At 42.4% G+C, this 24410-nt stretch overlaps 2 protein-coding genes across 6 annotated transcripts in view; both read left to right on the top strand.

Moving 5' to 3' along the window:
• The window catches only part of FZD6 (frizzled class receptor 6), a 29892-nt gene extending 22244 nt beyond the window's left edge, over positions 1–7648 (top strand). For 4 of the 5 annotated variants that reach the window (XM_075743555.1, XM_075743560.1, XM_075743559.1 and 1 more), the window contains exons 4-7: positions 234–1251; positions 3335–3483; positions 4734–5162; positions 5650–7648. In XM_075743555.1, coding sequence (XP_075599670.1) covers positions 234–1251; positions 3335–3483; positions 4734–5162; positions 5650–5806 — 1753 coding nt within the window. In that variant the 3' untranslated portion in view covers positions 5807–7648. The remainder of the gene's footprint in view (positions 1–233; positions 1252–3334; positions 3484–4733; positions 5163–5649) is intronic. The other variant, XR_012833738.1, reaches the window with a different exon arrangement.
• An 8874-nt stretch (positions 7649–16522) lies between these two features.
• CTHRC1 (collagen triple helix repeat containing 1) lies at positions 16523–24104 on the top strand. Its single transcript, XM_075743554.1, is given in 5 exon segments — positions 16523–16761; positions 16764–16928; positions 20178–20399; positions 22214–22430; positions 23821–24104. Coding segments are annotated over 5 exon segments (918 nt in total). The 5' UTR covers positions 16523–16590; the 3' UTR covers positions 23964–24104.
• The last annotated feature ends 306 nt before the right edge of the window (positions 24105–24410 follow it).

Below are 24410 nucleotides of genomic sequence, written 5' to 3'. Positions count from 1 at the left end.
AACAATAAAACAGCTAGAGAACAACAGTTAAATAGCTGTGTTTGAATATTCTAAACTGAAAAATTTGAAGTCTGTTTTTTAAAATGCCAACTGTTTTTTTATATAATGCCCATTTTGCATTATCTAAAAAATTTAACTGTCTAGAATCAGATTTTTTTTCATATTTCTAAGAAATAATTATTAGTTGAGAATGAGGGCTACTGAGATATTTCCTCTTCTGTTTCTTTATGTAGACTAGTCAATTGTGATGAGACTGTTCCTGCCACTGCTGCTGTAACCACAAACATCCACGGAACTCAGAAGACCCCAGGCCAGACCCGAAGGGATTATGGATTCTGGTGTCCACGGCACCTACACACTAGCAATGGACAAGGCTACAAGTTTCTAGGAATTGATCAGTGTGCACCTCCGTGTCCTAATATGTACTTCAAAAATTATGAATTGGATGTTGCCAAAAGCTTCATTGGAATAGTTTCGATCTTTTGTCTCTGTGCTACGCTTTTCACATTCCTGACTTTTCTGATTGATGTTAAAAGGTTTAGGTACCCAGAGAGGCCAATCATATATTACTCTGTCTGTTACAGCATAGTCTCTCTAATGTACTTCATCGGATTTTTACTTGGAAACAGAACTGCCTGTAACGAGGCAGATGATAAGTTAGAAATCGGTGAAACAGTTGTTCTTGGCTCGCAAAACAAAGCCTGTACTGTCCTTTTCATGGTATTGTATTTTTTCACTATGGCAGGAACTATATGGTGGGTGATTCTTACAATCACTTGGTTCCTTGCAGCTGGAAGAAAATGGAGCTGTGAAGCTATTGCACAAAAAGCCATGTGGTTCCACGCGGTTGCGTGGGGAATACCTGGCTTTCTCACCATTATGCTCCTTGCAATGAACAAAGTTGAAGGGGACAATATCAGTGGAGTTTGTTTTGTGGGTCTCTATGATCTGGATGCCTCTCTGTACTTTGTGCTTTTGCCATTGTGCCTTTGTGTGTTTTTCGGTCTCTCTCTCCTTTTAGCTGGTATTATTTCTTTAAATCACGTGCGGCAAGTCATACAGCACGATGGCAGAAACCAGGAGAAGCTAAAGAAATTTATGATCCGAATTGGAGTTTTTAGTGGTTTATACTTGGTGCCACTTGTAGCACTTCTTGGATGTTATGTCTATGAACTGGTGAACCGGAAAATCTGGGAAACGACTTGGGTATTTGATCACTGTGACCAGTACCATATTCCTTGTCCTTATCAGGCAAGTAGCAGTTTCTTTTATAAATAATACTGGAAAGTTAATTAGCAAAAGCCTTATGATCACCGTATCTGCCGTGTAGTTAGTAAATTATTTTCACATTAAGTAATCGGTTCAAGAACATAGTGATTAGTTGCTTTTTAAGCCCAAATTGGTGGTGTTATACTTTTGCTTTGAAATTTTTCACTAATCAAATTGATAGCACTCAGCAGTTAAATTCCAACTTGCAAGTCTAAAGTAATATTAATCTTTACAATATTTGAACTTCATGTTACAAATTGTGTTGGAGGGAGGATCACTTCTTCATGTTATCTATTTCTAAAGTTGCTCAGTATTTGGGTGCCTAGCTCAGTATCAAAGTATCTAAGGTGAATTTGCATCAATTTCAGTTGAAGCTGAAATAATCATTCCTGAAAATTGAGTCTAAATTGGATTTAAAATGTTACTTATAACCATAGATTTAAAATCACTTTCGTCTTTTTTTCTTCAAAGTGTAGAGCTATAAAACACTTGAAATTACAAAACAAATTTCCAGTATATTTTTCCATGATAGCTGTCATTTGCAGGCTGACTTTCAGTAATGTGAATAAATCTTTAAAAAACTGAACAAACATAAAAGAAAAAAAAAAGAACCAAGCAACCCAACAGCACTTTAAATTGCAGAGGTGTTCATATTTAACATTTGACTCTTTTTTTTTTTTTTACAAAAAAAAAAAAAAGAACCCAAAACAAAACCAACCAACTTCCTTGGAAAGGCTTTTAAAGTAAATCTGCCCATGTTCAGTACTCTCTATGGATTAAATGTCTTGTGAGTACATAAAACTCCCTGCAATCGCAAGTAATTTGTGGTTTGTTTCTTTCCATTTAAGAACGAATATAAAAGACACCATTGCTAAGAGAAATTTAAGTGCCTTGTGTCATTTTTTCATTGCTTTGCATTTACCGTTTATGTTTTTGCTGCAATAAAACATCATTAAAAGGAGGAATATAAACACAGGCATTATGGAATGACAAGGCTTGACCCTTCTGCATTCTTAAGCATCCTCTGTATTGAAGTCGGTGTAAGCTGAGAGTAGCACAGCTCACAGACTTCTTGGTTATTTTTGCTTCCATTACCATTCTTAACAAGTGCGCTTTGTCTTCAGTGGGCTTTGCACTGAGCTCTGTATCAACCAGAATGGTCCAAAATACACAAGGTTGAAAACAAGGCTTTTATGCTTTTTAAAAAAAAAACACTTGTAGTGCTTAAATATAACAGCTTGCTATAATAAGGAGAAAGAGCATGTATTCTCACCCTCTAATTAACCTGTTGGAAAGAGTAAATAGCAGCAGGGAATATTACACAAAGACATACTAGATGGGACCTGTCCCTGTAATAAACAAGGTGTGCTAACTATTGAGTAGCTTGAAGTGGCGTGCTTGGCCTTGGTTTACCTGAGCTAGCTCGTAGACCTTTATTACATTGGCCAGATCAAAACCAAATAAAAACAAACTTCAGTTTTAGTAGTTAACCTTACCTGGCTAACAAAAATAGTGACTTTTGTAGATGGGACTGGCAGATAAGCCAGATAAGGTAAATTAAACTTGCAGCATGGGTGCAGAACGTAATAATATCTTACTGAGTTAAATGTCTCAGGTCCTATGATCCTGTTCTGCAAATAGCTGGATTAATTTTGCAATAAACAGAAAACTACTATGTAGTTCCCTGCGGCTCCTTGAAGATGCTGTCTAATCTGATTAACTCGCAACTCATCCACTTACTGTTTCTTTTAAGTTGAAGGGATAAATCTTATACATACAAACTATCTCTGAAGAACATGGTTGTAATACTATTATCCACAAAATTATCTTTCCTTTCAATTTAAAAGAAAAATATTTCCTTCTGACTAATCTCCTCTCTGTGTATTCAGCTGTAGATGTTAACCAGGTCTGACTTGACTGTACATGCCTAACATTTGTACAAGCCTCAACAAAGAACAACAGCCACAAGGAAAAAGTCTCTTTTACGTAATTTGTTTATTTTCTGCATTCAAAAAATAAATCAAGTGTATTTTCTTCTTTGTGTTTATTAAACTTTATCTTCTAGGCAAAGGCACTAGCAAGACCAGAAATATTTTTGTTTCTGATGAAATATTTGCTGACATTGATTGTTGGCATATCTCCAGTCTTCTGGGTGGGAAGCAAAAAGACCTGTTCTGAATGGGCCAATTTCTTCAACAGAAACCGCAAGAGAGAGTAAGAACAATTTTTTTTTATTCCTGTTTTTTAAAGTGTATACTTTAAACTAAGTTGGATTTTAGACATGTTTCTTTAAATACAGCTCAGGTAATCAAAATGTCCTTAGACCCTTTCTTCTTCAGAACCTAAATGCTGCACATAGGCATCAGCAAAGCTCCGTCAGAGTCTGTGGAAGCTTCACATACGCAATGACTTTTTGACAACATTCTCAAAAAGTAGAAAATACTCTCCTCTGCTGATTTGCTCTCTTCAGAGAGCAGAAGACACATTGTTGTGTTTAGCATTGGCTAATACATCTCTGTTTCCAGTCAATCAACTCAGATCCTTTCATGTGTTCTGACTACTTCATTTGGCACAGTACTGCAGTACTTAGTTGTGTTTACTATCATGCAATAATAACATCCTCTGCTTTTCTCCTCTGCCAGGCTTGTCTTATTTTTAAAATTAATTTTCATTGAACCCTCCTTAGTATCACTTCTATTGTATTAATCTACTGTTATCTTTTTTCTGAAACAGGATAATTCAGTTTTATTACTTAATTTTAGTAAACTTATCTGTGGATTTAAACAGATTATAAATGTCATCTCCATTTCTTTGAGTTGTCATTTTTTCCATTCCTTTTTATTCCTTGATTATTTTGTTTTAGATTATCTGTGTTAGTCATAAATTACACTGTATTTTTAGATCTCCCTACTTCTTTGGATTTCCCAAGGCAGCAGTCCTTAAGCTCCTTTTATTTTACATCTACATTCCTTGATGGTGAGCTTATAGCTTCCTTTCCCTCTCCCCTCTCTTTCCATTTCCTGTATAATTTTTCTTGTGTTTCAGATGTTAACTACTTTCAGCTTTAAGAATTTAAAAATAATGAAGTCAATTTTATAATGCTTACCTTTTTTCACTTGAACGAGATTTACGTGAAGTTACTTTGGTAATACAGCTGCTTATGAGCTAATCCTGCTTTCCTCTCGTAGATGATTAATCTGCTGAAGTCATTGGACCTACTTGCAGAAGTAAGAAATGTAGAAGTCAGCTTTATTTAATTGTTCCACAGGCATAATTACTTTGGAGCCATTATGATCAGACTTTTCTCCTCTTTTCACATATAATTGTTTTCCTCATATTCATTAACATCCAGCTCAGATTACATCGTTGGTTGCTATTCTTTCACGGTTTTTTGTACGAAGCTATATTACACTATATCTAAAGTTGTCCTCTTCGTTCAGTTACATGTTTGTATTTTCTTTCAGTCCAATCAGTGAGAGTCGAAGAGTGCTGCAGGAATCATGTGAATTTTTCTTGAGGCACAATTCCAAAGTTAAACATAAAAAGAAGCACTACAAATCAACTTCGCACAGATTGAAAGTCATTTCGAAGTCAATGGGGACTAGTACGGGTGGCGCAACAAATCATGGAACTTCTGCAGTAGCAATCACTAATCATGATTATTTAAGCCAAGAAACTGTTGCAGAAATTAAAACCTCTCCAGACACATCTGAGAAAGAGATAGAGGCAGACGGAACATCAGCCCGAAGAGTCGAGGAAGGTGAAAACAGTGGAGATCAAATGTTATCTAGTTCTAAACTGACCGTGGATCAGGTGGAAAAAAGGAACAAAGCAGATAGCATGTGTGATATGGGCGGCTTGGCTGAGAGTATGAAGAGAGTAGGTGAAGGAAGGTAAGGTTCCTTAACTCAGTCTTTTGCTTATGTATATTACCACTGTTTCTGTGAGGTTTTTATTTCTTCGTTCTTTGAAGAATCAGCATAAAAGTAACCCTCAGTAGCTGTCAAAACTGCTGTAATTCTTACAAACTATTTCATGTGGCCATGTATCTTTAGCATATGAGTGATTTTATAATTTTGGGGGATTCTTTTTCTTTTAAGCATTGAGTGCTGGAGCTTAGCTCATAGGATATTTTTGTGTTGTCGAACAGTGACCCTCAAGAAATCTGGTGGTAAAGCAATCATTTTGAGAGGTGACGAGTCTGAAAAAGAACAATGGTGACCCTGAGCTTGGAAAAGTGTACAGAACTGTATTGCGTTCCCTTGAAAAGAATGTAGCTTAATATAAATTGTAATTTCATTGCTAAAATTGTATTTTTTTTAGCACAGTGTGCTATGCTGCAAAATTGACTCCCTATGTCTTATTTCTCGTTACTTACAGAATAACTCCTAAAAATGATTTTCTTGATCCTCCTCCGTTACAAAGCAGCTGTTCCCAAATACCTGATGTCTCACAGTCACCTTCCATATCACTACTTGTCTACTCGGCTTCAGACACCAGAAGAGAATTGGATTCAGGAAACAGTTCCAACCCTTGAAAGATTGAAACTTTATATGAACATTTTCAATGTATAAAACTGATGTGGATTCTGTTTTACACTGGAAATAACTGATATTATGTGCCTTATTAAAAAAACACATATATCTTGCTTTGCACTTAAAAATGTAAATTTTGTTGTGGGGACGGCTAGCAATAATGTACTGTATTTAATCCTATCCAGGAATAATGGAAATTGAAGTTCTGTAGAACATGGCCGGATTGACTAGCAGTAATTTAAGAAAAAGATGAGAGAAACAAATATTATTCCCACTAAAAAGAACACTTTGTAATGAATTGCATTAGAATAATGCTTAGAAAGCACTGTTACTTTTCAAGGCATAAAAGTTACATTTGCATCTTTGATATTTTTCAAAACTTGTTAATTTTTTCTTTTTTTAGCAGTATCACTTAAGGGATACACAGATTTATAAATACTTTCTAATTTATGTGTCATAATGTATCAATTATAGCACTGTTTTATGGTAGTTTGTACACTGAATATGAAAGGAAATCTGGAATTAGTGATTTATTTTGTACATAAAAATGAATTTTGTAAATAACTGACAGCATAAGGTCAATATTTAGAACTACTGTTTTGTATGTCTTTGTACAAACTTGGCAAAGTTAACGTGCTTCCATTAGGTATTCTTAAAGTCAGCAGTCCTGGGGTGATCAGACAATGTTACCTAGTTCTGAGTAAAACAGATTGTACATTTATACGTAACCTGCACCGTACGCTGTGCATGTGGGGCAAGACTGGTCAGACGCCCATGCGTCCTGTTACAGGGATAGTGCATTAATGCAGCACAGCTTCAAAATCCTACTCAGAGCCCCTCTGGAGCCCCTCCGGGCATGGTGTTCCAGAGCATGGTGCCAAAGAAGAGAACACTTCAGGTCCCTGGCGGCATGGGGGATGGAATTTGCAGTATACACTCTGGGGTTTTTTACTGAGCTGCAGTGAAAGTAAATGTTTCACTTTGTTTCTATGCAAGTAACTTAATTTTTTTTTTTTCCTGTAGAGAAATATCTTGCAGAAAATAAGCTGTTGAGTTATTAATATATAGGCTTGTTTAACAATATATTTACTGAAACAAGATACTTTTTCTACAAAACTTAATTTTCTATATACTACAGCAATATATTTTCTTTAAATCAAAAAGGTCTTTATATCTGTAGCCTTTCTTATGATAGGGTGGCTCTCAAGAGCAAGTCCTACTGATGTGGATAAGATTTTTTTATCATTTGGTTCTGAAGAAATCCTGGCTCCAGTGAAGTCAACATGATTTATTACTTGAGGTAATCTGGAGCCAGTATTTTGCTGTTTTCTAAACCTAAAGGTCAATGCATTTTGTAAGACCGTTCAGCATCTTGCATTTGATTACTAATAAGAACATTTCCTAGTATTTTGATTTTATGCAGAGAAATTACTGTGTTCCAGTTTGGGCAGTGTTCATAGTGATGCTTTGAACAATCAGGCAAAATTGCATGGTACAAAGGTCACGTAAATGCTGAATCAACAGGAACTGTGGTCTGATAGACCAAAGTTATTTGTTTTATCCATCATGCATTAAAAATTGAATGTATTTACCTTTATATTATGGCATTGGCATTTTAGCACTTGTAATTTATTGCTTTAAATAAGACAGGCTATTTCTTTTATAATATACAGAATTCTTGCTGCTGAGAAGGACAGTGAGAAAGATCTGAAAAGTCTCCTGTGAAAATGCACACGAAGTACCCTTCATTCTTGTAGTCGTGTTTGCAAATGGGTAACTTTATACATGTGTTCAGTAGTTTTGTTATTACTGTCTTTGTTAGTAATAAAATACGCTGTTGTATAGTTAAGAGCTTTCTGAGTTGGTATTTCTTATTCACTATATGTAGCATGTTTGTTGCTGTATTACTGTGGTATTTCTGCACCTAAGACACTTCAATCTTTTTTTTTTTTTCCTTAGAGCTGTGTGAAGTAATAAATATTTCAGTGTTTTTACCCCTCCTGTGTAAGTGAAAAACTGAGCCAGGACAGTGGTGGGAATTGTTCACGTGAACATGGGGAGTTAGGAAGGAGAGAGAAACTGAACTAGTTCTTTCATCCTAGCGGTTAGAGCATTCTTTCTTTCATGACCTTTGGTTAAAGACCTGCTTTAGATTACATGGGATATGTATTTCTACACTATACTCTTGCTGAGCTGCCTTAAAATATTGATACACAACTTCTCCAAGCCTTAAAATACCTGTGCCGGATGGCCTTTTTACTTCTGTTTTCTTAATGGATCTCTGTCATAAATCACTTCAAAATATGCATTACCTTGCCTTATGCTGAGTTTTGAGGTTGCATAGAAAATCTTTCAAAAGACTAGATAAATTCAACATGCTAAATCATATTTAATTTGTGATATAAACAGCACCTGAAATTACCAATACAGTATATTACTGTACTATTTTGCTTTTTTTTTTTTTTTAGTGAAAATTGGGATACGGTTTACCTTGAGTACAAAATAAAGCTATGCACATATTTGGAAAAAATAGTCCATGTTTATGAAACTAACACAGGACATTAAAAAAAAAATGGTTATTTTGTTTATATTTGTAACATTTAAAAGGTGCTGTTAGCAGATTATGAGAAAAATGTGCAGTATTTAAAACCTCTTTAAATCCTTCTGTTTTTTTAAGGCGAAAAATAATTCAGCAATAATGGAGCACTAACGAGCTGAAGTATCATTCTATTTTCTTTGACAGTTGTTCAGCTGATTCACAGAGAACTGTAGGTCCTTTTTGTTCAGAGTACAGAATATACTTGGTTTAAAGATGGTCAAGTCCAGTTGAAGAAGCAAAATAAAAACATTTAACTATGAACAGTAGAACTTCTTTAATAAAAATAAGTTTAGCACTCTGCAAAGCACTGAAAAATGCGGTAGCTGAATAGGATGAGGAATCATGTTTCCCTTTGAAGTTTGACCACCCAGTCTCAATGTGCGATTTCAGGTCCTGCACATCAAAGGAGAAATGCAACATCCCTCCCTCGACACTGGCCGCTTGTTGAATCCGTGTCTGAAGGGATTCGACCGCCCTCGCTGGTAAAGATCTCTGCCAGGATTAACCACTGGTATTTGCAGTAATTTAGAGGGCTGGCACCAAAGGTCTTTTGGAGTCTCACAAGAATAAATGTTATTTCCTGTGCGTTACCTTCTTTGAGCTTCTTCCACTCTTATTTGTGCCCCTTACCATACTTTTTTAATGGACTAGAGTTTAATTAAAAATAAAGAAGTTGGGCAGCCTATACCACACCTTTGTGAGCTATCTGCTGTGAATCTCTAGAAGTGGAGCTCAGAGTATCCTTCTGACGTACATCTATGAAATCCGCTTCTGTACATTAAACAGATTTTACTTCCTATTAAAAAGCACTTGAGATGCAAAGTATAATTAAAAGATTAAAAACATGCCAGGACATTTTTATCTGAGCTCTTCATTAATACTTACTCCCTGTATTTCAACTTTGTTCATCAAAACTAAATCTAAAATAAGAGTTTGCTTTATTTGAGGTCTTACTAGTTAAAATAGTGACAAACACAAGATATCTTTAAATGTACAAAGATCTACCTTCATTAAATGGCTCACAGCTGATTTCTCAGCGCAAACAGGAGCTGGAGAGGAGAATAGTCTCTGCAAGAAGAGCTGTGTGGAAGAAGGCCAGTTGTGTGGAAGGGAAGTGCTAAACAGGCGCTTGGTAGCGGGTGTAGGAGAACTGGGGGGACGCTGATCTCCAGCCTATGGAGCGTACTCTTGGGTATGTCAGTATAGGCACGAGAACATCAGGTGTTTGAAGTGAAGAGGAATACACTGATATTTTAGGACTCAGTCTTGACCTACAAAGTGAAGAGAAAGGGCAAGAAGAAATCTTACGTCTGTTAAGCAGGTTTGTAACTTACAGAAATGATGGTGGGATCGTTAGACATGGCCACCAAAGGGATCTTAACAGGACAAATATGTTCCAGGTTTGTTGTGTATGAAAGATGAGTAAAGTATCTGTATTTTTATGAAGATAATGTGTATCCCAGTTTATCTTCCTGACACTCTGCTCAACCACATAAAACTGGATAACAAAAAATGACATGGGGACAAAAATAGGTCACTGCTAGATAAGGTCTTTGAGAAAACAAAACTAGCTGGGGAGCTGCATTCTCTCCAGACCCAGCTGTAGTAGTATCGTACCTACTATCCGAGAGTCCATGCAAGCCTTGAATGACCCAGCTAAGACAGAGGATTTGAGGATGCTGAAGCAGTTGAACAGGTTTCTCAGCACTGGGTCTGAGTCACCGATGTTGCCCACTGGACACCATCCTCTCTGGGACTTGCTCTCTTTCCAGATTCCTACAGGCAAGGCTGCCATCCAGACTTCCAACTAAAGAACAAGTGGATGCACTACAGGGATTAACAATCCAGACACGTTTCACGGAGTGATGGCACTGACAGGGCTGTGACATGCTGGTGAGTGGATGAGGTGCAAATGTGTTGGGCTGGCTGAAGTCAGGACTCACCATGGAAATTAATTGGACCTATTTTTTCTTAAAATGTGATTTTAGTAGGCAAGATCATCCTGAGAATGGACACTGAGAGAGAAGCTGATAGTCGGGATGAGGTTCCTTATGGAAATGGAAAGTCACCAAGCCAGTAGGAAAACCCAAGAAAGCACACCCAATAAAAAACAAGGGAGGAATTTGCCTTTTAAATTAATATAACCTAAACAGCATTAGATATTTTTAGGAAACACATAATGAAAGTTTCTCTACTTGGCAATGGGAAACTGTGAACTCATAAATGAGATTTTTAATCGGCCAAGAGGTACTGTAATTACAGCAAAGTTACAAGGACAAAAGTAAGGAAACCACACCAGAAACAAAGTCATGCCTCACAAAAGCATAGTTAGATGAGCACCTACTGTAAAAAATATAACTCAAACAAGGACTTGAAAAGACATTTTTCTTCACAGGAACCTAAATAGGTCTTTTGCTGTTCTGGCCAAACACAATTTCATCTCCATGTGAGCCAGGGATTCAGCCTTGTGCTCGATCCTTTCCAGCACCATTGCACTAGTCAGGCCTTGATGCAAGACAAATATGATTTCTATTTTAGCACATACAGTAATTTTAGTGCAAGAGTGCATCTGTTGAATTATCCCCGTGGCTAGCTATGGGATGACCCCACTGAACCTCTCTTGGCCCCTGTAAATCCATTGCCCTTTTGGTGACAGTGGGTCATCACTGCACAGATGAGGCAGGTGCTGCCCAGAAGCTTCAAGCCCTGCTTGCCGCAAGCCATGGCGCTGCTTCGCTGAGGTCAGGCCACCTGCGGGGACGGTGTGGATGTAAGAAGCCGGGTCTCAGGAATGCTGCGGGCGCTGGGCTCCACCACTACGTTCAACAGGCAGAGCCGCAGCGACCATCCATGCTCAGATCTGTCATTGCTGTTGTGCCTCTGCCCCTCTCTCTGTCTCTCCTCTGAGACAGAAAGTTTTGTGTAATTGTTGAGTGCCCTGGGCCAATTCGTTTGTTTCTGTGACCAAATCCTTTTGCATCCGCAGGCCTCTGTGTATTTTGTGTGTGCCAGTTACGGTGACTATAGACCTCTGGTTTCTGTAGGCCACCCCAAAGTTGTACGCAGCCCGTTCTCAGCCTGTAGCCCACTCCTCATTGCTGCCTTGCTTATCCTGAGGAACTCCTTTTCAAAGGGCTTGCTGGATACAAATAAACAATTCAAAGTTCAGCTCCACTCTTTTAATTTCAGGTTTATCACTAATTCAAGGTGCCATTTCCAGAACTGGAAGTACAGATCTATGGCAGTGCACTAGATGAGTGCTGTAGAAAATCCAAGATTGTTCCCTTCATTGAAGAAGCTTTCCTGTCTGAATGGACCGTTGTATTTCACATCCTAATAACTATTTACTAACACAGGATTCAAGGAAAGTTAGCTTTTTGTTCTGCAAAAAGCCTTTCTATTTATTGAGGATTCGTGAGGCAGCCAAGTATTTTTTCTACCATTGACTAATTCACAACCACTCTAATGAGCAAATGTTTCTCCTGAGCCTCAGCTCTCTCCTTGCATGTGTTGATTTGCTGGAGGGCTGCCTGTACATTTATTCTGCTCTCTATAATCACTGTCTTCTTCAAGAATTTAACTTAAAACTGGACTGAATTAATTTTCCCATTCTACCATGAGCACAAGTCCTTGAGCAACCCGATCTCACTGGACCTGCTTTGACCAGATGAGCTCCAGACACCCCTTCCAACCCAGATGTTTCCACAGCTGCAGCCAGGATTGTGCTGGCTGCACTTGCAGAGGTGCAGACCAGACTCCTTCAGAGTCAGATATTTTCAGCCAGCAATCAAGTGAAAATAGGTCTCGCTATGGGCTTTTCATCTTAGTGCTGACAACATGGATACGTCCAGACGTCCTTTATCACTGAAGCAGACAATTCTTCCAAATAGTTTTATTAAAGTTTATCTAACTCTGACAAGTTGTGAGTGGTGTTTAGTTCAAGATATTCAATGTTTCGATTATTGTTACTAAAGCCACAGCTATAGGGAAATGCAACTATAAATCAACTGATGACTTGGATGGGAAAAAAAAAAAGATCTGCCTAGAAGCCCCAGCAGGCAACGAAAGGAGATGAGCTTCTTCCACAAGATGAGCTCCTTGGTATCTGACCTACCTCCTCGACTTGACTTGTTGGTACCAATGTTAAAATTTATCTCAATAGAAAATTAATCTGAGTAATAAAAAGTGTTACTACTCTCTCTAGTGTTTTTTCTATTGTGCAAAATTACAATGTTTCCTATAGTAACATTAAGAACTGCTATGTGCTTATTCAGAGGTAAAGAATTAACGCTTACCTGCAGGATTATTTCTCTCCCACTCAAAAATGCCGTCCTCCTGTACATGAACACAGGAATCTTCTTCCGCAGACAAGCCTCCGAAGGGTTAGCATGTGCTTTCCCGGCAGGTACACCCCTCCTGTCTCTGTCAAACTCCGTTACTGTGCTCTAACCTCTGCCTGTCCTCTCCGGCTGTCATTCGGATGATCATTTGAGGGGTTTTTCACGGCTTGCGTCGTGAGCTTCTAGCATGGCTTCACTGTCACCTGGAGGTACAGACTCTCAGAAAGTAGAATATTGGTACGACTTACACCTTTAAGCTTTTCTCAACAATGTGGAAAGAGGACATCAGTGAGTGTTATGATCCATGAAAAATCTGCCCCAAACTAGTTTTGAAGATTCAAGTGTTAATACGTGAACCTGCAAAGCAGTACTGTGACTGCAATGCCACACTTTTAGCACGTTTACGTAGAAGCTACTGGAAGGTTTGTTCAATAGGTGTATCTGCGCTAGGAAAGCAACAAAATAGAGGGAGAGAAGTTTGGGATTATTTTAAAATCTTAAGCATGCTATGTAAATAATATATTTAAATTAAAAGGTGTTAGAAGGGATCAAAGCCACAATCCCACTGATTTTTATACAGTTCCAAAGATGTGGAAGAAAATGAAATCTCTTTCTTAAACCTGTAATAAATTTCCCTGAGAGCTCTTACTTTGGTTTTCTTCTACAGCAGCACAGACGGCTCTTTGTTTCCTTGATCAGACAGGCAGGCTGCAAAGAGCCATTTGAGAAATTCAGCGGTCTTCTCTGATCTCAGCCTTTGACACCGACTTACAACTCACTCTAAAATACCAGCAATAAAGTGAACAAGAGCTAGACGATGAACTCCACAACTGAAAGCACCCAGGGTAGATCAGCAAAGATCCCGAGTGTTGCGCTGCTGAGCCTGAGCTCTCTGCTGCTCACCCCGGGGTACGCAGGCGTTCCCCAAAGCGATGCGTAGATAGAGCTGCCGATCAAAGTCGAAATCCCCAGACATCGCCAGAACAGGGAAATGTATAAAGCAGTAAGAGTTAAAAGCAGATGGAAGGTCCAGGTCTTGGCACTTGCCTCACTGGGCCTCTTTTGGCTCAGGATCCTCGGCCTCGAACCTTCTGTAATATTTAGACATCCAAGCCTGGTTTTCCTGGTTGTGAAAAGCCACAGGCAACATATTTCCTACCTGAGAAGAATCCAGTTCTGAGTGGTTAAAGCCTCTCCTCACTGTCTAAGGAGACTCTTCTACCAGATCTGGGTCTCTTTTACCAGATTTAGAATATGGATGCAGTCTTTCATTCCCAGGCTCTGCATTAACCATGGTTAATGGGTTTCCATGATAAAATGCTCCTGATCTTTCCTACTGCAATTGTTTCACTTTGTGAAGACCAAGGAATGAATAGCAATAATTTACTGGTTGAATTCAAACCAATGCTATAATAAATAGTATTCATAAACTGGAAGAGTTTGCACAAGAAAGGCGGAGAGACCCAGCATCCCAGTGGGCAGACCCTTGAATTTAAACATTTTATAGCTGAGGTGAATGGAAACACGTGTGCGCACGAGCACACCGTCCTCTCCAAGCTCATGTGGCTGGTGTTTGGGATGCTGAGAGGCTATGTGAGGGGGGAAACCAGCTCAAGTCACAGCGGAGAGACTGCGCTCACGGCACCAGCCCGGTGGTGTGAGCATCTGCTACGTATGGTGCTCTGATGGCGCCACGGTGACCTCGCATGAGCCCATCTGGGTTATGCAGCAGCAGACTGATCATGTGGAATATTTTAGTGACGTGAAATGGTGGATTATGTATCTCATCGTCTTCGCTGATACGGGTGTAAAGCCACTTGTAAAAGATAAAGCCTGTATCATGTGGCAGTACAGGTAAGATGAAGGAATCACTAGTTGACGTATTATGGATCCTGGTTTGAAGATGGTCAGGCAATTTATTACAACAGCCCCTTTTGTCCTGGAAGTACTTGAGGCAAAGTAGATCAGTAGTTCTGATTCGAGTATCTCACCAACATTCAGCAATGGTTACTGCCCTCAGAGGGATTTAAGCACATCAAAAGCCCACAGAACACAAGCCTAGCAGATGGCGAGGGCTTGCTCAGACTGAAGCAGGCTAAGGAGGATGATGATATTTCTGTTTTCCAGATAGTAATGCACATTGCCAGTGAAACGAGCACTAGGAAGCGCACAGTGCATTCACTGCTCAGAGCAGACATTCCACCGTTATCTGCTTCCCCTGGCAAAGCCAGCCATTTGGGATCGAAAAATGTCTAGCCCTGACTCAAACTCTAACGGTGAGCAAACCCAGGTGAGGAAATGGACATGGATGTATGTGCAAATTTTGTTATCTAAAATACTGAGTACTAGGAAAGTGTACAGGGCTGCTGTGCCGTGTGCTTCAGGTATTGCACAGCTCCTGAAGAAATTAATCCTGTAACACAGAAGTTTGGCAGTCTGGGAAGGGACGGGCCTTAGCAACAGCCCGTAGTGATGCTGGGGATCCCCGGCCACTTGGAAACGATGCTTGTGTGAACATGCACCTCACGGAGTAGTCATGCATTGCCATCTTCACAGTATTACCACCAACTCGGCCCAGAGGCAGGAGGGTTAGCTGGCAGCAGCGCACAGTTGCACAATGAAGCCTCTGCATGTGCATGTTTGTGGATGGTCACTGAGGCTGTTACAGGAGCAATTGTTTTAATTAGAGATTTACATAATTCCATAAATTTTCCCAATGTGTTTAGGGAACCATTATTATTATTATTATTATTCACTAGCCGTTTTATGAAGTCAGCTGGGCGTATCGCTGCACTTTTTCACCAGGCAGGAGCCCACACCTCAGCAACGCGGCTGACGTCAGTCCCAGCTCTCAGGACGGTGTGTGACGGGGTTGGTGATAGCAGTGCGACCTGCGGTGCAAATCTCACTTCACTGCTATTGCTCAGCCAGGATGGACGTGGAAAAGGCAGAAAGACAGAAGGAGCTTAAAGAGCAGAGGCAACTACACTCAGAGCAGCATGAAGAGGTTTAGCGTAAAAAAAATCTGGTTCTGCACAGTCTAGTGTGAATGGCTCGACATCTTGTAACATGCATTCCTACAGCAGGAATGTGTGTTTTTGTTAAATACTTCAGAAGAAAATCGTATTGAAGCTTATCTCCCCCTTCTGGAAACTTTACCTCTACAAAGCCCACAAAGATTGCAGCATACATAAGTTATCTTTCAAGTATTTGTTATTTCTATTTTTAATGCTTAAGGACATAAAGCATTCTTTATTTTATAGTGCTTTCACTCTAGTATGATGAAAAATAAAATAAAAATTTTATTTTTATAAAATAATAAAAATAAAGTATTATTTTAAATGAAAGCAAAATGAGATGGTTTACGCTGGGTTGCTGAGGGCTTTTCTTGTGTTATTAAACTGACAATGCTCAGTCACACAATACCAAGTTCTTTGACAGAAGTCCAAATTCCTTTGCTGTTCAGAAGGATTTTGTGTCCTTACCTTGTACTTCTGTCAAATGAAACCAGTGATTTACACCCAGCTGCTGTTTGACCACCGTTTCCATTCAGGGTGCACCATCAGGCTTCTGCCGTGGCGTTATGGGACTTCTTGGCACAACAGCTCTTCCATCAGAAAGGTGTTACCGGCTGTCTGCAGAGCAAGTTCCTGAAGACTTGGAAGAGGGCTAGCCGGTGCTCCGAGAGGGACGGGAGGGTCACCCCGCCGTGCCCGCGCCCCCCCGCAGCCCTGCCCGGCCCGGCGCGGCGCGGCCGGCGGTGCCGGCATCGCCCGGGGAAAGCTCCGCGGGGCCCGGCCCGAGGGGGCGGGAGCCCCCCAGCCCCCGTGCCAATGGCTGCGGGGGGATGGCTCTGCCTGGACGTTCCCGCTCGGTTACAGGATGGAAATTCCCGGCCTCCCCGGGGAGGGAGCTCGGGCTCCGCGCTCTGAAAGGCTCATTTATCCCGGCGCTGCCGCCCAGAGCGGCGGACACGGGCCCCTGCGCCGCTGCCTCCCCCGGCCCCGGCCCCGGCGCATCCCCGCGCCCCCAGCCCGCACCATGCGCCGCGCCCCGGCCGCCGCCGCCGCCGCCGCCCCGCTGCTGCTGCTGGCGCTGCTGCTGGCGGCGGCCCCGCCGCCCGGCGGCTCGGAGAGCCCGAAGGGGAAGCAGAAGGCGCTTCGCCAGCGGGAGGTGGTGGACATGGTGAGAGCGCCGGGAGACCGGGGCGTGGGGCCGCGGCCGGCCGGTCCGGGGGCGTGGGGGGGGGGGACGGGGGACGGGGGACGGGAGCGGGGCGGGTGGGCGCTTGGCGGGGGGAGGCGGCGGGGGCGCCGTGCGGGGGCGGTGGGGCGGCTGCAGGAGCCGCGCGGCTCCTCTTTCATTGCAAAGATTGGGAAAAAACGGGAAGAAACACCGGTTTGCGAAAAAAAAAACACCCCACCAACCCAAAACAACCAAAAAACGCCAAACCAAAAACAACCAAAAAACGCCAAAAACGCCGGGCTATCCGCCGCTTGAGTTCTCTCTTTTTTTTTTTTTTAATTATTCCTCCCTGGTTGTGCTGAATCATGAAGATGCTGAGAAAGGGTTGGACGGGTTCGGACAGAAACCGCAGCGCGGCTGGGTGCGCGTCTTCGTGCTTCGCCCGCCGTGTCAGAGCCCGGGGGGGTTGGGGCTGACGCCGGCGTAGCCGCCGCTCCCCGTCATGTCCGCGCGGCCGAGCGCGGCACCGCGGCGGGAATAAAGGCGGCACTGTGAGGTGATCCCTGCCCGCTGCGCATGGCAGGGCCAGCGCTGACATCTTACAGCCCTCGCAACGTTAAGTAGTCAGCGCGGCTTGGTTCCTACCGGGCTAGTGAATGAATAATAAATCAGAGAAATAAAAGGATTGCTCTTTAGCGGCCGTTAGATACCGTGAAAAGTGTTTACTGCGTGCTCACTGAACCCCCTTCGCCTTGGAGTCGCGTTATTCCCTTTGGCACCTGGGACTGCGTACCTCTGTCTGCAGTTCCATTGCGACTAGAAACCTGAATGCGTTGGTTCTATCCCATCGCAGGGATAGAAGAAAGGAGAGAGATTTTCCAGTCCTTGGAATGTAGAAAGCAGATGTGAAGCTATTTATGAGAGTTGCTGGACTGCCATTCACCTCCTATGGAAAATCGGTGGCATGGCCATTTCTTCCATGATCTCCTGAGACATCCCCAAAAGTGATGTGCTGGAAGCACCATGGGGGGCAAAGCTCCTTCCCTTTCGTGCCACCTCATTACTCTTTCACTTTTACTGTGGAAATTAAATTACGTCGAGAATAAGGAGTTTGCACACATGGAGGAGCTTATGTTTTCTGTTGGAGCAGTATTTTAGGGTCCTTTGTACAGGCCATTTCCTTTGCTTCGTGCTTTCGGGCACGACAGAGTGGGCAACGCACGGGTGAATGAAAGAGACGGTGGCTGAGTCAGCCACAGCCCGGTCGTACAGACTGCTTCAGCTAAAGCCCTTCCAGGGCAGAATGAGGGCATGCCTGGGAGGGGATCCTGCCTTCAGGGGACATTTTCATTTTAAAAGATGTTTTATGCATTCCTACCTTAAGAAAGCATGAAAAAAGACTCGATTTGGCAAGCGTAGGTGAATTTAGTTGGAGCAGAGCCCGAAGCCCAGGTAATTCTTTCACTCACATCAATTTTTTTGGGGTGTGCATCAGCTTAAGCTGCTCTCTCTGGAAGGAAGCTGTGCAGCTCTAGTCGGCAGGGACGGCAGCTCCTCTTTTGGGGCAGCCCGGCACCCTCGTGGTGCCGCTGGGGGATGGAGTGCAGCGGGTCTGAGCCTTGGCAGGTCCCAGCTCTCACCGATTTGCACATCCTCGGGATTTCTGTGGTGAGTAACCATGAGCAAAAGCCAGAGCCAGTCAGTGCTGCAAATAAAGTTCAATGGGAAAATAGCAGCAAATGCAGATAACCAGTGCTGTGTGAAACAGAAATGTCTGCATCATTCTCGTGAACCTTAGGTCGCTGTGTGCTTCGCCAAGCAGCCGTCTCTCCAGCTCACTTTTTATACATGGCCTTCTAGATTATAACATCCCACTATTTCCACTGCCATATGCCAACAGTGTTTTCTTTGGTGCAGGTAGTAAGGGCATGCCAGCATCCAGGTAGTAAGGGCATGCCAGCATCCATTAGTCCAACTCCCATCTTGCTTCTTACTAGAACTCGTATAGTCACTGATTTTATTTATAGCGTGGCTCCAGCCGAGCCTGTGATGCCCATGCTGGTATTTGCACCAAAATACAGGAAAAGTGACAACCCCAGAAGGAGAAAGTTCACCAGTCTGACAAAGGAGAGAGGGCAGAGGCTGTGGTTTACAGCTCCTGTGGTAGATAGTGGCATGGCTTGCAGGAGGGGGAATAGTTGCATGATCCTTTCTTTTTTAAACAAACGGGGATTAGGTGGTTTAAAATGGATGAAGAGAAATAGGTGTGAGAGAGGGGAAAAGCAGAATACAGTTATGTGTGAGGATTTGGGATGAAGACTGGAGGAACCAGTCAGGCACCAGATGGGAAAGAGCATTTAAAGCAAAAGGCCTGTGACCGCCAGCCCCTGCTCAGCGTTTCTGCGCTGTTCCGCCGGCTCCACGCACGTGTGCTCCCCCCGGCTCGTGCCGCTGGCGGAATGAGCTCCGGGCTGCACAAACCTACTCGCCAAGGACAGGAAAGCCAAGTCTCGTAAGGTATGAAGGCAGTGTGTGTTAACATGCAGTTTGGAAGGGCAACAATTGACCTTTCCTAATATCGTGATGTTAGGGAGGGTGTTAGCGTGCTGCCCTCCCACCGCTAGGGATGGGGATCCAGAGTTCAGGGTGATGGCAGCGTGCAGCTCCCATGTCTGCGTCAGCACTGACACGCCGTGGGCGCTCTGGAGCTTGACTATCGCGACGTGATTCTGTCCCGCAGGAATGGTTGCAGAAGAAAACCGGTGTTAACCTTCGTTCTCTATGAAATGTAAAAATTTCTCTACTTTAAAAAAAAAGGGAAAAATAATAATGAAAGCTTATGAGCCAAAACAGTCATGCAATCAATGGTGGGTTAGGAGAAAGTAACTATTAACATATAACGCTTTTTTTGGTTTTGTTTCTGTGTTGGAATGTTTTGAATCTCCTGATGTTTTTCTACCAAGTTTTAATCCTTGCACTAGGACAGTTTTTAATTCTAAGATTTATAAATATTTTTATAAAATAATTGGCATCTTAATTTACAGCAACTTCTTCTGGCACTGCTTATCTTAGAGAGTTTATTTTTCCTGCTTTTTTCCTCTACTGGAACCATTTTCTTGGTGAACCAGAAATAACCCATTAACTTGTGTCACAGCAGGAGTTTTTGTGTTTTGTTGTTGATGTTTGTGTTTAACTCGGTTAGCCTCAGAGTTAACGGACGGAAGCAGCAAGATCTGTTCTGTGTTTCAGTACAACGGCGTGTGCTTGCAAGGCCCCAGTGGCGTTCCTGGACGGGATGGAAACCCAGGGGCCAACGGGATCCCCGGGACACCTGGAATCCCGGGACGGGACGGGCTGAAGGGGGAGAAGGGCGAGTGCATGCGCGAGAGCATTGAGGAGTCCTGGACACCCAACTTCAAGCAGTGTTCGTGGAGTGCACTTAATTATGGCATCGATCTTGGGAAGATAGCAGTAAGTTAGCTTTGCCTGGCATGCTGCACACTTCAGCCACAGCAGGTTCTAGATCTGCCTCTCTGAGCTGGGTGGCACCAATCACACAGATTTCCTTTTGGAGCCTTTTTTTACGTGAAGGGTGAACTTCTCAAAGGTTTACCTACCTCAGATCCATCTCAGCTGTGCTTAACAGCTACATGCCCATTTCATTTACAGGTTCACAGAATGGCAGGGGTTGGAAGGGACTCCTGGAGATCATCTAGTCCAACCCCCCTGCTAGAGCAGGATCACCCAGAGCAGGTTGCACAGGACCCCATCCAGGCAGGTTTTGAATATCTCCAGAGAAGGAGACCCACAGCCTCTCTGGGCAGCCTGTGCCAGTGCTTGGTCACCCTCACAGTGAAGAAGTCTTTGCTCATGTTGAGATGGAACTTCTCAAGTTCCAGTTTGTGCCCATTGCCCCTTGTCCTGTCACTGGGCACCACTGGGAAGAGTCTGGCCCCATCCTCCTGACATCCAGCCTTTAAATAATTTGTAAGCAATGATCAGATCCCCTCTCAGTCTTCTCTTCTCCAGGCTAAACAGACCCAGCTGTCTCAGCCTTTCCTCATACGAGAGATGCCCCAGTCCCCTCATCATCCTTGTAGCCCTCTGCTGGACTCTCTCCAGTAGTTCCCTGTCTTTCTTGAACTGGGGAGCCCAGAACTGGACACAATATTCCCGATGTGACCTCACCAACACTGTTATTTGTGTAATAGTGCTTGAAAAGAATGATGTGGCTGGTGTAAGAGTACATTTAGAGGACCAGATCTGTAACTAAAGCTAAAAGTCACAACACCAATAAAGTACCTCCAGCTTGCCCAGAGTAGGGCAAGGTTCTTTTACCATTTCATTTGTAAGGACCAGGAGAGACGTACATCTTTAATCTATTAATTGTACCTGTCTTTATAACTCCTGCTTCACGATGGTTGTTCACTGAAACGCAGTTGCAGGATGCTCCTGCACAGAGGCTCAGCGTTGTTGGGGAGCAGCGTTACCCAGCGTTACCCAGACTAACCCAAACAGCCCGTCCTCCGCTGCAGCCCCGGAACGTCAAACTTTCAAACAAACACAAGGGTGCGAGCCTAGAAGAGGGGAAGAAATCCCAGCTCAATCCCAGCTGTGAAGCAATGCCCAGATTGGTTGGATTCATTTAACTGCTGTTGCTGTGGCTAGAGTGAGAAGCAATGTGTTTTTCGAGCAGACATTTCTCACTGCCTTGTTCTTGCAGAACTGTCCCTAGCTTCCCCTCCCCCCCCCCCCCAATATCCAACGTTTTGAAGGCAGAATAACAACCTCTTAAAAACCTGAAAATGTTTCTTATTCAGCTGTGGACCTTTTATTAAAGTTTAAGCCTTTTTTTTTTTTTTTTTTTTTTTTTTAAACCCAGACAAATATTGTGAGCACTGTTAAATCCAGAATTTCTGGTAAGAGAGACAGAAATTGTGCTGTCCTCTCATGCAGGGACTGGAGTGCAGCTTTCACACAGCTCATACCCCTTTACATAAACCCCAGAGGGTAACTAGGTTACCAACTTAACAGCAGGTAGTGTCTAAATAAAATTACGAATTTCCATAATCCCCCTTCTCCATGGTTGTCTGTGAGGTGCTGTTTCTGATTTGCATCTTTGCATCATATGCTATTTGCTAGGCACTAGTTTTTCTTTTTTTCTTGGGTTTCCCCCCCCCCCCCCCATAGGGAAGGGACTAAAAAGAATAGCCAAAACATTCTGAAAACAATTATAGGAAATAGGTTCCAGAGGTTGGTACCAAAGCATTTTTGTCTCCTCTTAGGAATGTACATTTACAAAGATGCGCTCGAACAGTGCTCTCCGCGTTCTCTTCAGTGGATCGCTTCGGCTGAAATGCAAGAATGCCTGTTGTCAGCGCTGGTACTTTACTTTTAATGGAGCAGAATGTGCTGGGCCACTTCCTATTGAAGCCATAATATATTTAGATCAAGGAAGCCCAGAGCTGAATTCTACTATTAATATACACCGAACTTCTTCAGGTATGTATGCCAGGACTGCGTGAACAGAGATGGAGTGGAAGCTGATAGCAAATTGAGTTACCAAATGCAGAGAGCACAGTCTGTCATAGGAAGGCAAAAGGCTGAAAGAAGAGGCAGAAGAGCGGCCAGTTAACACTACTCTGCTGTCTCACAATTGATTGTCAATAGTAACAGTGTTAGAATTATTTATTAAACGGTGCTTTATTACTGTGGTATTTCATGGTACTTAACATCCTGCAGTTTAGAAATGAGAGAGATTTCTATCCAGACAGTTCCATTGATCGCTGCTACACCGTGAATAGAGAGACATGTATCAGCACATGGAGAAACTGCCTTACTGCCAAGTAGACACTGTCATCCTGGCTTAAAATACTGATATTTGCACTTTATTTGTGCATAAAGTGAGACTTACTCCTCCTGGAATTTCTACTGTAATTTTCAGCTGAGGCACAACGGTACCTCCAAAGTGAAATATCAACGAACAATTATTCCGTTGCTAAGCGAAAGGCAGATTAGTGAAGTCATTCACCATCAAAGTGGGTGATACTAGGAAAAGGGGACTGATGTCAAGTCTATGCTCTGTCTCCTTTCTGATGGTCGATACTTACATTCTGAGAAGTATTTCTAAAACCAGAAGGGTTGCATTAATTTAATATGAATACTCTCCACATCACATCACTGGTTTGAGCTGTATTTTGCTCTCAGCTTCGAACAGAGCTGAAGCACCGTGACACCAGCAGCCCAGCTCTTTGCAAAAGGCCATTTTTCTCCCTGTGCTATTTCACGACTGCATGATACCTAATGTCTCTAGCTGTCATAGGTTTTTTCATCGAGGGGTAGGACCCGCCTGTCGTCTTAACCCACCTCTCCTCCAACTAGTGGTGCTGGTGGGGAAAAAAAAAAAAAAGGCCAATAAAAATGGAACTTTCTACAGAAGCAGTGAATTGGGAGTGGAAAAAGATTACAGAGTGGCCATCACGGTTGCAGGGCTCACCTGTGGGAGCCAGGTGTGGCTGTGTCCCTGTCCTCCCTCCCCATCACTGCGAAATGGATGGCTGGATGGGATTGAAGCCATATCCCAGCTACCAGTTTGTAAATTTGGACATTTAAAGAAGCAGGTGTACCTGCCATTTAGCCATCCTGCGGATCGCGATCTGCTTCAGGTACTGCAACAGACGGCAAGAAGCAACATGGATAAAGGCAGCGCATGACTCTCTAATCTGTGTTGCCACATCTCTAAGTAATAGTTTTTATTTCTAAAAATGCTATTTGGGCTTAACTAAATAGTGTGAGCTTGCAATGATGTTCTTGACTACTTGTGTCCACCCTCAGTTGTGAAATACAAAGCGATTGTTTCTGCTGCAGTAACCTGACTGTTGTCTTTAACCAGTGGAAGGTCTGTGTGAAGGCATCAATGCCGGCTTGGTGGATATTGCCATCTGGGTCGGGACTTGCTCAGATTACCCAAGGGGAGATGCTTCTACTGGATGGAATTCAGTCTCCCGAATCATCATTGAAGAACTGCCGAAGTAACTTTCCCTCCCTTTTTATAATCTCTCCCTGTTTGGTTTTTTTTTAATTTTGTACAATTTTCTTCAGAATTTATTTCTATAGAGTTGGATGCAAGTATTTGACCGAAAGGCACCAAACTCTTGCATCTGTAGTGTTTGTCTAGCCTTTTTTTGCACATTGCAGAGGCTTTTTATAATAATCTTTTTAGAATATAAATATCAAAACCAAGTTCATTAACTTTTTTTAATTCCTTGTTTGATGTATGAAAATATACCACCACCATTTTAAGAATTAACTGTAACTTTTTGTATCAAATAAATAAGACCTTTTACAAAAAAAAAAAAAAATCCAGGCTATTTTATTGATCATCAAACTGTTTAAGGTATTTTACATGGTGTTACGATACACAATTTTTTTAGATGACTTCACAGAAAGAAGACTTCACTGTGACCCTGACTACAGAACAGG

Source organism: Balearica regulorum, chromosome 2, assembly GCF_011004875.1.
Source record: "Balearica regulorum gibbericeps isolate bBalReg1 chromosome 2, bBalReg1.pri, whole genome shotgun sequence".
In the NCBI taxonomy this organism is placed as follows: Eukaryota; Metazoa; Chordata; class Aves; order Gruiformes; family Gruidae; genus Balearica; species Balearica regulorum.
The sequence above is the reverse complement of the archived record's forward strand: the minus strand, read 5'-3'. Positions and strand labels throughout refer to the sequence as shown.